We start from the raw sequence: 13,985 nt of genomic DNA on the forward strand, positions 1-13,985 counted from the left end.
TGATAGCTTTACTCATCTGTGCAGGAGGATCAAGACTGTGGCCTGAAAAGAGCTGGCCCGTTGAGATCAGAAAGTGCTTAAAGTAGAGCTTTTTGGCACCAAAGGTGTTAACCCCAAGTATATGCAGACTGCTCCTCTGTTGTTTGGAAATGAGGGAGCTTATTGTTGTGTCTCATAGCTGGAAAGCATTCAGCATCATCGCCTTCTCCAAAGAAATGGATGGAAGTGGCATTTTTCTTTAGGAATCTCCTCAGTGACCTCTTTGGTTTTGTTTCACAATGTATTGACTTAAAATACAAATTTAACCTGTCTCATAGCTGAATGAATTGGGGGAGAAAATGTAACCTATACATATTTTTTAATAGGTACTGAAGTTTCTACATGACAAGGGATTCCCTTATGGGCATCTGCATGCCTCCAATGTGATGCTAGATGGTGACACTTGTCGGCTGCTAGACCTTGAGAATTCTTTATTGGGCCTTCCTTCCTTCTACCGATCCTATTTCTCACAGTTCAGGAAAATCAATGTAAGTTGCTAAAAGTAACAAAACAGCAAGTTCATTTTTTGGTCTAAATTGCCCCCATGCAGGACCCATGATCTGCGCATGTAAGAAATATGCACTAAGCAGTGAGAGGTACAGGCAGGGTAGGCCATGCCTCTTAGCCCTCTTCTTCCTACAGAGCATCACTGTACCTCCAAGAGCCTTGTTGAAATGGTAGATGGGACACGGAGAGATGTAGAATCACTGACTGGAAAACAGTGGAGAGTAGGACCAAGATCTTGAGTCAAAGTAATGCCTTGTGAGCTTTTGCAAAAGGCTTTGGAGTTGTGTTTTCACTACCAGTTGTGGGTGGAGTTGCCCCTGGGCCATGTTTCTCAGTGGAAGTGTAGGAAAGGAGCATTGGAATTCACAAACCCAAACTGAAGGATCACCACGCTGCTGCTGTCTTGTCTTCCACAGACATTGGAAAGTGTGGACGTCCACTGCTTTGGCCACTTACTGTATGAAATGACTTATGGACGACCGCCAGACTCAGTGCCTGTAGACTCCTTCCCTCCTGCACCGTCTATGGCTGTGGGTTAGTATGGGGTTTGAAGGAGTCTTCTGGGCCCTGGTAGTCTGCAGAGTTACTCACCCCCTTTCCAGAGTCCAGGAAGGACCCAGAGGAAGTTGGCATGCTCCACAGTCAATCAAATCCAATTTAAAATTCAACAAAGTCTGAGCAATTTATTTACATGCACTTCACTAAAAATTCAGATGGCTTGTCCATTTGTCAGGCTATCTGAAACCTCAGGAGATGTTTTGTAACTGTTTTTAGAATTTTGAAAGTAGGTTGTAAAAAGAAGTATGGCTGGACTGAGTCTGATAGAAAAGCAGAAACCAGGAGCAGGCAAATTGAAGGCAGCCTTTCGACTCGGGCAGGTGTTGGGAGCCAGACTGAGGCCGAAGTGGGACCTGCAGGGAACAAGAGAACCAGGGGCTGGACCTCTTATAAATAAAAGCCTGGCAGGACGAGCGTGAGGAGGGGTAGGCAGGTAGACAGATGCCTGGAAAATTGGATCCAGGAGTTCTTCCAGCATTACTGAGGGGACCGAGGAGAGTCCGAGGCCAGGTGGGAGACACCTTTGGTAGAGGGATGTAGGAACTGATGCACACTCATCCAGGGACCCTTTCATGCCCTCCACAGCCAGCTCAGAACTCACTGCTAGAGCACTGAGAAGGGAGGGCAGGGTAGCTACTGGACCCCCAAGTCTTCAAGATCTGCAAGCTAAGCCTCCACCAAGTGCTAGTTCTGTGTCAAATGAGGTGGCTCAAAAGAACAGGCCCTGAGACGACTTTGTGTTGAGTTTGAACAGCTGAAACTCAACAGTGACCTGTGAGTAGAAAAGTCTGGCTGCTTTTGTTTATATATCATCCAAGGTGTTGGATGATGAGGTATCAACAGTTGGCATTTTGTGTGCTGGTTTTGATTAAAGGCACACAAGCAGCAAAATGTCTTTCAAGTTCAGAATTTTCTGTTTGGTGTTTACTTCTCTTTTAAGAGAGCAAACACTTTTATGAATGATATCTTGAGTCCTTCCTCCAATTATCTTTGAGATATATTTAGCTTTCTGTCAGCATGTGGTTTCTGAACCATTTATTTTGAGTCATCGGTAACATCCATGGTGCCAACATCCCCCTCCCCCGTGTATGCCATCTGTCTGTGCGTGAAGAGTTTTGACACCATCCTGATCAGCCTGCAGACAGTTGTTGCGAAGTGGTGTCAAACTTTTCATCACCAAGTGGATTTGCCAGCATGTTCTGTGGAACTAAAATGTGTATCTGTTCATTTCAAGTGGCCGTGTTGGAGTCTACGCTGTCTTGTGAAGCCTGTAAAAATGGCATGCCTACCGTCTCCCGGCTCTTACAGATGCCGTAAGTCAATCATATGCCTTGGTTGTAATCTTCATAACTGTGTCGAACGCCAGCCTACTAACCCAGGTGCTTGGTACCATAGTAAATACCCAATCGTGGTCCTTGCAGAGTTAGAGTGACCTGCTTGCTGTTGGTCACTTGCAGCATGATATCATGACCTTTCCTCGTGACCTCTCTGCTACCGTAGTCTGATGGCTCTGATTTCATGTCCACACTCTCACACGTGTCTCTCCCTGTCGGTGTTAGCATCGTGTGTGTGTACACATGGCATCCCCCCACCTAGGAAATCCTGACAGAGGGCTTGCTCGAGCGCTGTCCTTTATGGCCCTGTTTCAGCACACCAGTTGGCCCTCAGCTGTGACTGGTTCACAAGTCATAGGCCTCAGTGGATCCAACTCTAAGAGGAGGGTAGCACATTTCTTGCCTCCCATGCACTTGTTTGTTCCTTTGCTCCCTGAGTAACATTTATTAAACATCTGACATGTACCAGACCTTGTGCTAGGGGCTTAGAGCTCAGAAGGCATTCTCCCTTAAACTGGGTTATGAATAGTTAAGCAAGATAATTGAAATAGTACTTTGGGGCCTTGCCTCTCAGTATATTTTCTATCCCTTCTTAGAGAGGCAGCAGGTGGTTAAGTAGAATGTGTCTGAGGCTTAGACATAACCTCTAAGGGTTATGGGGGTGGACCTAACTTCACCACTTCTACCTGGGTGACCTTCGGCAGGTTTCCTGCCTAGAAGCTGAGTTTCCTTATCTGTAAAATGAGGATGATAATAGGACCCACCTCAGAAGGTTATTGGGAGGATTTAATGAGATGATTCCTAATAAAGTGCCAGGTACTTAATAAGTGCTTTTTATTTTATTTTATTTTTAAAGGAGCTCTCTCTCTTTTTCTTTTTCTTTTTTTTAAAGTTGATTTATTTATTTTGAGAGTGAAAGAGAGAGAACATGTGAGTAGGAGAGGGGCAGAGAAAGAGAGAGAGAATCCCAAGCAAGTTCAACCTTGTCAGCTCGGAGCCCGACTTGGGGCTTGAACCCATGAACTGTGAGGTCATGTCCTGAGCTGAAATCAAGAGTCGGACGTTTAACTGACTGAGCCCCCCATATGATTAATACTGGTTCAGCTTATCTTTTGTGAACATGACATGCCATGCAGTGTGCCCAGTGCTTTGTCTGTACCAGCTTGCTGTAGAACACATGTACTCAGGAAACAATAATGTGGGGAACAGGGCAGGACTTAGCTGGAAGTGCATACAGCCAGAACTCAGAGGAGGTTGTGGTAAGTTCAGGTTCCTCGTGTTTAGAGAGGGTCTGCTATAGCCCAGGTGCCGTCCTAGGCCCCAAGGAAGCTGGTGCTGAGGCAAGCAGCCCAAGCCCTTGCCCTGAGGATGTGACATATTAAAGTTCTGCTGACACTGGCATGTCCCTCTCCCAAGCATCCTCCTTTAACAGCAATGTGAATACAGAAGAATAGATCCAGTTAGGGAAATAAAATAATTTTCACACAAACTGGTAGAGGAAAATGCATTTGTGGTTAGGGAACAGCCCGTATCCATGTTGATTTACTTGGATTTGCATTTGCAGCCCCCCCTTCCGCCCCCCAAAGCTCTTCCATTCTCCACCCCGTCTTCCAGTGCTAAAGTGAATCCAAATTGTTTTTTCCTCACTTAAGTCTTTCTACCGTGTGGCCTTCAGCCTTGCGAAGAATACTTGAATATATGAAGACGCGTGAGCTGTGTTCAGTTAAAACATGTTTTCTGGAAGTAAATGGACCTGTGGCCTGGACAGGAGAGTTATGTCTCCACCTCCAGAGCCACCCAGGAGCACTGTGGGGAAAAGTTAACGGTGTCATTTCTACTTGTGACATACTTCCTGTTTTTTAGAAAAGGGGAGACTCCTCAAGGAAAGAATCACGTACAGCCATTTGGGCACTATCCAAGCAGCCATTTAAATTCTCCCAACTGTTTTAGTCAAAGCAGTTCAGAATTCCTCATGCTGTTGTTTTTAGTAACACAATATTTTAAAAAGACTTATTTATTTTATTTTTAGGGAGAGAGTAAACAGGGGAAAGAAGGAAAGGGGGAGAGAGAAAGAGTTTTATCCTCCTCTAGTTTTTAAAAAAAGGCGGGGGCGGGTGTGGGAGATTGGTTCTTCTGTTTAGCAATATCTACTGTGTACATTATTTGCAATATAATAAATATAGTAATATAATGAAATAATAATATAAGGATTTGCAAAACTGATTTTTTAAAAGCATTATTGCTTTGCTGTATAGCAGGAGACGTCTTCTGTCCCACAGGTGGGGAAATAACCTTCAGTACAGGGCTGACCCAGTCTCTTCCTGGTATAGCCCCTCTAATATTAGGGAATAGGGGCAGCGGGGGTGGGGGAGGAGGTTCTGAGGTTTTTCCGAGGTCAGCCTGGGTGGCCTGTAAACTCCTTTGAGTTTGTTGATAAGCATGAACAAACTGGTAGATTGGGCCAGGGCCAAGAGATGTGGTGGGAACCTCATGGGCTAAAGATGTCTCATTCCATTTTGATCTGAGAGGACACCTGGCTTATGAAAACTTTTTTTTATTTCTTTTCTTTACAGGTTATTCAGTGATGTTTTACTAACCACTTCTGAAAAGCCACAGTTTAAGGTAAAGCAAATCGTATCATTTTTTTGGTTTGTGACATATATGAGTTGATTTTGAAACTTCGTGCTTTTAAAAAAAATTACTGAGGTAGAACATGATGATTCGATATTTGTGTACATTATGAAATGATCACCAACCCTAGTTAACATCTATCGCTATACATAGTTTTCTTGTGGTGAGAACTTTTAAGATTTAGTCTCAGCAACTCTCAACTATACAATACATTAATAATACTCACCATGCTATACATTATATCCCATGACTTACTCATTCTGGAACTGGAAATTTGTACCTTTTGGCCCCTTCACCCATTTCATCTGCCCCCTTCCCCCTCCCCAGCCCTGGCAAGTCTGTTCTTTGTCAACAATCTGTCCTCTATGAGTTTGGGTTTGGTTTTGTTTTGTTTTTAGATTCCACATATAGGTGAGATCATATGGTATTTGTCTTTCTCTGACTTATTTCACTTAGCATAATACCACAAAGCTCCATTCATGTTGTTGAAGATAGAAGGATTTCTTTCTTCTTTTTTATGGTTGAGTAATATTCCATTGTATATACCCCCATTTTCTTTATCCATGCACCCGTTGATGGACGCTTAGATGTTGGCTATTGTAAATAATGCTGCAGTGAACATGGGAGTGTATATCTTTTCAATTTAGTGTTTTCATTTCCTTCAGATACATACCCAGGAGGGGAATTGCTGGATCATATGGTAGTTCTATTTTTAATTTTTTGACAAACCTCCATACTATTTTGCCTAGTGGCTGTACCAATTTACATCTCCACCAGTAATGTAACAAGGTTTCTCTTTTCTGCACATCCTGATCAAAAGTTGTTATTTCTCAGGGCGCCTGGGCGACTCAGTCAGTTGAGCTTCCGACTTTGGCTCAGGTCATGATCTTGTGGTTCACGAGTTTGAACCCTGCGTCAGTTCTGTGCTGACAGCGCAGAGCCTGGAGCCTGCTTCAGATTCTGTGTCTCCCTCTCTCTCTGCCTCTCCCCTGCTTGTACTCTGTCTCTCTCTCAAAAATAAATCAACATTAAAATTTTTTTAAGTTTTTTCTCATCTTTTTGATCATAGCCATTGTAACAGATGTGAGGTGATACCTCTTGTGGTTTTGATTTGCATTTGCAGGATGATTAGTGATGTTGAGCACCTTTTCATTACCTGTTGGCCATTTGTGTGTCAAGTTAGTGCTTTTTTAAAGCGAACAAAAGAAGGTACAATATTTTTTTATTGGCATATAGTTAACATACCATATCCTCTTAGTTTGCATACATCAAAGTGATTTGATATTTTTAATTTTTTTTTCCTTTTTTCTTTAAAGAGAGTGCAAGCAGGGGAGAGGGACAGAGGGAGAATCTTTTTTTTTTTTAATGTTTATTTTGAGAGAGGGAGAGAGAGAGTGTACATGTGCACAAGCCAGGGGAGGACAGAGGGAGAGGGAGAGACAGAATCCTGAGCAAAATCCATGGTCAGCATGGTACCCAATGCAGAGCTTGATGTCACAACTGTGAGATCATGACCTGAGCCAAAAGAGTCAAGCTTAACTGACTGAGCCACCTAGGCGCCCGATATTTTTATACGTTATGAAATGATCCCCACGATAAGTCTAGTTGCCATCTTTTACCACACAAAGGTATTAAAATATTATTGACTGTATTCCCTATGCTGTATATTATATACCCATGACTTACTTATTTTACCTAAGCTTACTTAGTTTAGGTACAGTATTTATAATAGTGAATATTTGAAAACAATCATAATGTTTTACAATTAGGGAATAATTTAATAATTATGGTACATCTGTTTAATAAAATGTTTTTTATCTAATAAAAGTAAATTTTATTTATTTATTTACTGTTTATTTATTTTTGAGAGAGAGTATGAGCAGGGGAGGGGCAGAGAGAGAGGGAAACACAGTATCTGAAGCAGGCTCCAGGTTCTGAGCTGTCAGCACAGAACCCAGTGTGGGAGCCTGAACCCATGAGCTGTGAGATCATGACCTGAGCCAAAGCCAGTCGCTTAACTGACTGAGCCATCTAGGTACTCCCAAAAGTCAAACTTATAAAGACATGTAGTAGCACGGAAAATGATTATTTGGGCTTAGGGGGAAAAAGCAGGATATAAATACAATGTGTGAATATCTGTGTCAAAAAAAAAAAAAAAAAAAAAAAGGAATACTTGTGTCTAGAGAAAGGCAGGAAGGAAATATCCTGGGAAGTAGCAGTGTTGTGTAGTATCATGGAGAGAAAAAGCTCAGGTTGATGCCTTACTGTGCTTTTTTCATACCAGCCATTAATCTGAGGCTGGTTTTCTCAGACATGACATTTGACATTTTGGGCCAGATAGTTGTTTGCTGTGGGGGGCTGTCCTGTGCATTGTCAGAGGTTAAGCAACATCGCTGGCCTGTACCCACTAGATGTGAGCAGTACTTCCACCCCACACATTGTGACAATAAAAAAGGTCTCCAAAAATTGTCCAGTGTCCCCTGGAGAGAGGAGGGGGCAAGACTACCCCCATTTGAGATCCAGTCATCTATGGGCCTAACCTTTGAGTTGATGTTTACTCAGTGTGTACAGTTGATGAGTAACACCTGTTTATTGTCCTTGGTCAACTGAGATGATCTATGTGAGCGCCTGGTTGAGGGCCTGGCTCTCCTCAGTGCTCATGGTTGAGTTTGCTTTGGGCAGTAGAATGAAGGCTGATTCTTTCTCCTCTCCATATTCTAAAAGAAAATGTAGTACTATTATTAAATTCAATTTAGGAAAAACAATGGGATCAGAAGATTGTACAGGAGAGGAAGAAGCTTTCCTCTGTCCTGTTTTTTGCCAGTCCAAGGAGTTCCAACAAAAAAAGCTTATTTGGATCTGAAGTAGGAAAGAAAAACTCTTAAGTTCTCTTCTTCACTGACACTCCTCAGGAAATATATTCAGCCTTGTAAATAAACATGTTCTTCCAAGCCCTGAAAGTCCAGCCCAGGATTATTATTAGACCTTGTTCTTTCTCTGAATCAGAGCATCTGTGCAGCAATGACAATGTGATTTTAAAAACCAAGGTTAATTTCTTGTATGTGCACTTTTTTTCTGGAAAGAGACACAAGAAACTGGTGACATTGGTTGCCTCCATAAAGGAGAACTAGGTGGCAGACTTCTTACTGTGTATGTACCCTTTCATATCTTTGAATTTTGAACCCTATTACCTACTCAAACATTTTTTAAAAGAATAATAGAGACAAAAAAGTTCAATGTGATCCAGGTGTCTTGTTTCTCAGGCCTGAGCTCCTTGTGGCTTGAGAAACTAATAAATTAAGAGATGACAGGCTCAGAAGCATACCAGGTACCAGGCTATAGTTAAGAGTATCTTCTGGCAGGAAAAAGCTTACTCTTGGGAAATTTAGAAAGTAAATCTTTCACAGAGAAAATTCCTCTGAAGTTACAAAATATTAAAATATTATAATTACTTGAATTTGTGTGTGTGTGTGTTCATTCCAATAAGCTGTATATATTTTTTATTTTTTATTATAAGTGTACAGTTGAGTAGTGTTAACTGTATTTACATTTGTTGTGTAACATATGCCTGGAATGTTTTTATCTTGCTAACTGAAACCCAAGACCCATCAAACAACTCCCCGTTAACCCATCCCCAGCCCTTGGCAAATGCAATTCTACTTTCGGTTTCTAGGACTTTGACTATTTCAGATAACTCATATGAAATGGAAGCACACAGTATTTGTTCTTTTGTGACTGGCTTATTTCAGTCATGTCCTTTAGGTTCATCAATGTTGTAGCATGTGACAGGATTTCCTTCTTTTTAAAGGCTGAATACTATTCCACTGTGTGTCTTAACCACATTTTGTTTAGCCATTCCTCTGTTGGTGGACATTTAGGCATTTTTTACCTCTTGGCTGTTGTGGATAATGCTGCAATGCACTTGGGTGTGCAAGTATCTCTTTTAAGATCCTGCTTTCAATTCTTTTGGATATATATACCGAGAAGTGGCATTGCTGGATCGTATGGTAATTCCGTTTTTAGTTTTTTGGGAACCTCCATGCTGTCTTCCACAGCAGCTGCACCATTTTACATTCCTACCATCAGTGTGGTGGGACTCCGATTTTTCCACATCCTTGCCAACACTCGTTATTTTCTGTTGGTTTTGGTGGTGACCATCCTATGTGTATGAGGTGAGATCTCATCATGGTTTTCTTTTGCAGCCCTCTAATGATGAGAGGTGTTGATTAATCTTTTCGTATACTTGTTGGCCATTTGTAAACCTTTGGAGAAATGTCTCTTCAGGCCCTTGACCCATTTTTTTCCCCTTAGATTTTCTGATCTTTTTTTTTTTTTCAGCTTTATTCTAGTATAATCTATTTTTTTGTGACAAATCCATTTTTTAGTTGGGTTGCTTTTGTTGTTGTTGTTGAGTTTTAAGAGTTCTTTATATATTTTGGCTCTTAATCCCTTATGAAATATAGGATTTCCAGTGATTTTCTCCCATTCCATAGGTTCCTTTTTACCCTGTTGATTGCTTCCTTTGATGTGCAGAAGTTTCTAAAAAGTTCCATCTGTCTGTCTCTGCTTTTCTTGCCTTTGCTCTTGGTGTCTCGTCCAAAATCACTGTCAAATCCAGTGTCATGAAGCTTTTGTTTTGTTCTAGGACTTTTATACTTTTAGGTCGTTAGTCCAATTTTGAGTTAATTTTTGCATATAGTATAAGGTAGGGGTCCAGGTTCATTCTTTTACATGTAGATATTCAATTTTCCCAGCAGCATTTATTGAAGATACTGTCTTTTCTCTACTATGCCCCTTCTGGCACCCTAGTCAAAGATCATTTGACTGTACACATGAGGGTTTATTTCTAGGCTATTCTGTCTCTTTGGTTTGTGTATCTGTCTTTAAGCCTGTATAACATTATTTTGATTTGTGTAGTTTTCTATTATATTTTGAAATCAAGAAATGTGGTGCCTCCAATTTTGGTCTTTTTTTTTCAAGATGGTTTTGGCAATTTGGAGTCCATTGAGTATTACTTGAATTACTTGAAACATGTTTATTTATGCATTTTATATATTGCTTAAAAATGGTAATGAGATAATCATGATGGGGATGCCAGAGGTGTTCAGGATAGTATTCAAGTGGGTATTTTGTAACTGATTTTATTCCAGATGCCCTCCTTCATGATAACCAACTGCTCCTTTATCAAAACCAGGACTTGAGAACATCTCTGGCCATTTAACTCAGTGGATTATGTACTTTTTCTTCCTTCAGATTCCCACAAAGTTAAAAGAGGCATTGAGAATTGCCAAAGAATGTATAGAAAAAAGACTAATTGAAGAACAGAAGCAGGTAAATTGCTAGTAGTTCCTTATTGTTTTTTCATCTTTCAGTTTTCACATCCTGTGCCATAGTATTCACAGTGACTTACTTTTGACTGGCTGTTCAATCCATAAACATTTCTTGCATCCTCACTCTGAACTGGACTCCATGCTCAATGCTGTGAGAGAGCCAGATGCTTCACAGTCCTTCCCTCAAGGTGCTCAGCTTATGGGGAAAACAAGCATGCCTATAAAGGGTGGTCAGCATTTCTGATTGGGGCAGGCAGTATGGTGGTGGGGCACATGTGGTCCTTACTCTAAAAGTGCTAGGAGCCACACTTGTCTTCTATAGAAGAGGGAAAGGCAGGAAGGAACGGGGAAAAATGGAAAAGGCCTTCATCTTCTGGCATACTCTTTTCCCAAACATCCAGACCCGAGCTTGGAGGCAGACAGGCTGAGCAAGGAAGGAATTTTCATCCAAATAATTTGATTTGGCAAAACATGTTAGAGATTTTCATTAACATAGGATATACTTACTTTGTGGTGAATTGTGGTCTCTTAAAGATTCACCAGCATCGAAGACTGACAAGAGCTCAGTCTCACCATGGATCTGAAGAAGAGAGGAAAAAGAGAAAGATTTTAGCTCGAAAGGTAAGCCTGACGTCTCTGAATTCTCTCTGTGAATTCTTGACTACATGTGAAGAAAGTTCTTAGGTTAATAGTGCATGTTTAAAGACAAGATTTTGTGCTATGTCTCCTTGAAAGCTAAAACTAGTTCCAGATGACTGGTTTGCAGCTTTTAAAAAAGAGCCATATAATATCAGCAGAGAAATGGACCATATAGTTTCCTGGCTTGCTGGGCTGATTACAGCCTAATGTAATTGAGGAGAATGACTGGCTTGAGAAAGTACACTCAGCATTCTTGGTTTTGTTCCCCCTTTGTTTGTGGCTTGTGGCTTCTTAACTGTATTAAGTTATGAGGTCAAATATGACCTTGTATGTAGCTAGTTTAACTTTGTGCCTGGAAAATATTTGTATTGTAACTCTCAGCTTCGGTGTGTTTATGCTTTACTTTTCCCCATCTCTCTTTTATTTTTAAAGAAGTCAAAACGGTCTGCTGTTGAAAACAGTGAAGAGCATTCAGCAAAATATAGCAACTCCAATAATTCAGGTAACTGGTTAAAGATTATCGTGGGGCCCTAGGACCCAAAGGTCAGGACTTGGAGTCGTTTTTGGTTTCTGGTGGCCAGAGACTGGGCAGTGTAGGGAACAGAAGAACCTTGCCCTAGTGAAGGATTGTGACAACATGCATGGGCTCACAGGACTCAAGTGCTGGAAGAATCCTTTGAGGTTATGGGGTAACACAGCCTCCTCATTGATAGTGAGACTTGATCAACCAAAGATGAGCATTAGCCATGGTTGAAAAACCAATCCAACTTACAACACAAGGCCTCCTGTTTGTCAGTAGAACCTACATGAACAGAAACAACCCTGAGTCCTGCCCTGTACTTCGGTCCCCACATGGTGGGAGGATGTGCCCTCATATGTGGGTTAAGGAATGGACTCAACAGTGTGTGGGGATGGCAAGAAGCATCCTTCCAGAAGGACTGTGGTGGTACAGAGAGGACTATCCTGGACTGGCAGTCCTAGCTGTCACTCCTGGTGACCCCTTGCCCAGCCCTGCTGGCCTTGGGCCTTAATGTCTCCATCTTTGGAAATCAGAGCCAGATTAAATGATCCCTTGGAGACTGCCAGTTCTTCCACCTTATGCACTTTTTGAATCTTTTTTTTTTTCCCCTTCCACCTTATGCATGTATCCGAGGTAGAGTTCCACATAGAGAAGGAAAGGCTTCATCTAACCCGAAGCAGCTTTGGCTTAGCCCGGAGGGCCAAGGAAAGGGGAGGTTTTGTTAGGTTCAGGGATAGCTGCATATACTTTCAGGCAGGAGAAGGGCCAAGCAGAGAGAGAGAGAAGCTGAAGTTGTATGAGAGAATGGTAGGGGGCTGGAAGGCCAAGAGGTTAGCTGCAGGACCCCAACTGTCAGTCTCACCAGGGAGGAAGCCCATCCATCTCTTCTGGGATGTAGGAGCCAGGAGGGCTGGGTGAAGAGGCAGAGACATTTAAAAGTAGAAGGAAGGGAGGACATCGAGGGTGTTCCCAACTCATGCCTTCTCAGGTCTCTGCACAGTCAGTGAGGAGATGGCTGCCAGGGAACACAGGACCTGAAGGCCGGACCAGCCGAAGCCAGAGATCACAGGCAGTGTGGGAGGGGCTGGAAGTTGGGAGAGTTGGGCTGGAAGTCACCCACTCCAGGAAGAGAGGAGAATGTGCTGATACCACTGCCTGCAGCGTTCAGCCGCCACAGAAGGGAAGAGAGGCGGGAAGCCCCAGTGAGGATGAAGGCCTGCTTCTCAGATACAGCAGCTGCTGTGGCTGGCGGGTAATTCCAGAGCTGGAGGTCTCTTTTCTCCATGGTTGATGCAACGGACATGGGCCAGTCTTTGTCATCATTAGGCTGAAGCTCATGTCTCCAACCAGCATGTCTGACAGACATTCTGTCCGGCAACTAATTTTTTCCAAGCAGAGAAAGCCTGGCTCAGGGTCCTCCACCTTCCCGAGGCCCGGCCTGCCTGCAAGGTTCTGGGCCAGATGCAGCCAGATGAGATTCCAAGGACTCCAAGACCCCACCGCACCCTCAAGGTGTTCAGGAAAGCCAAGTAGCAGTTGGCAGAAATGTAAACATTATCTCCAGACCCCACTGGAATCACAGATTTGGTCTTTTCCCCTTTAAAATCTATGCTGGCACAACAAAGCAGTGGGAAGACAGGATGGGTTGGGTTTTGCCTCCTTTTTCAGTAAAACGCCTCTCATATTTAAACAGGGTGGTGAGAGCATATTGCGAATAGTGAAAAGCCACTCGGCTTGAGGGAGGTGCGGTTTAATTCAGACATTTTTCCTCATGCCCAGCGTCCATGCCATGTCCAACCTGTCCTGTGGGCAGTGGGTGAGGTGATGGTTGGAGGCTTCTCAGGGACATGATCACAGCCACCTCTGGAGCCTCAGTTAACCCTTCCATAGGACCTCTGTGTCAGGGGACAGCCTTCATGTTGCCACAGAAGGGCTTATGTAGGAGCCTCTATCTGCTTATTGGGCCACTTCTATGTCAGGCCAGGAGGATATTCTCTGGAGACTTCTGAGCAATGGGGAGATGCTGAGAACTTGAGAATATGGGGAATATGCATATTGTTTTAATGTAAATAATGGTATTTGCTGGATTTCAGCCAAGAAGAGGCCTGGGAGACCCACACACTGAATAGGCTGACCCTACCTAATTGATAAAATGGAACTTCTACAGAGAACATTGCTAGGTGGATGCTGTGGGGAACTCTCACTTCCTTTGGAGAGGCCTCCACTGGACTGCTCTGTCCCTCTCTGTTTCTCTCTGTCCCCTGTATTGCTTGTGGCCATTGTCATTTGGCGTTCATTATCCAGGGACAGAAGCTGGGTCAGGAAAAGATACTACAGCCAACTGCACAAGTCGTTGACAGCTCAAAGTTGTTTTCAACCAGGCAGAGTGTGGGGAGCAGTGGGTGGCAAGGAGCCTTCAGTGGCCTG

At 42.8% G+C, this 13,985-nt stretch overlaps 1 protein-coding gene across 8 annotated transcripts in view; it reads left to right on the plus strand.

Moving 5' to 3' along the window:
* Positions 1–13,985, plus strand: part of PXK (PX domain containing serine/threonine kinase like) — an 81,851-nt gene that overhangs the window by 57,088 nt on the left and 10,778 nt on the right. For all 8 annotated transcript variants that reach the window (XM_042979282.1, XM_042979283.1, XM_042979277.1 and 5 more), the window contains 7 exons: positions 366–527; positions 963–1,080; positions 2,339–2,417; positions 5,012–5,060; positions 10,323–10,400; positions 10,934–11,020; positions 11,471–11,540. In XM_042979282.1, the coding sequence (XP_042835216.1) occupies positions 366–527; positions 963–1,080; positions 2,339–2,417; positions 5,012–5,060; positions 10,323–10,400; positions 10,934–11,020; positions 11,471–11,540 (643 nt within the window). The remainder of the gene's footprint in view (positions 1–365; positions 528–962; positions 1,081–2,338; positions 2,418–5,011; positions 5,061–10,322; positions 10,401–10,933; positions 11,021–11,470; positions 11,541–13,985) is intronic.

Source organism: Panthera tigris, chromosome A2 (genome assembly GCF_018350195.1).
Source record: "Panthera tigris isolate Pti1 chromosome A2, P.tigris_Pti1_mat1.1, whole genome shotgun sequence".
Taxonomy (NCBI): domain Eukaryota; kingdom Metazoa; phylum Chordata; class Mammalia; order Carnivora; family Felidae; genus Panthera; species Panthera tigris.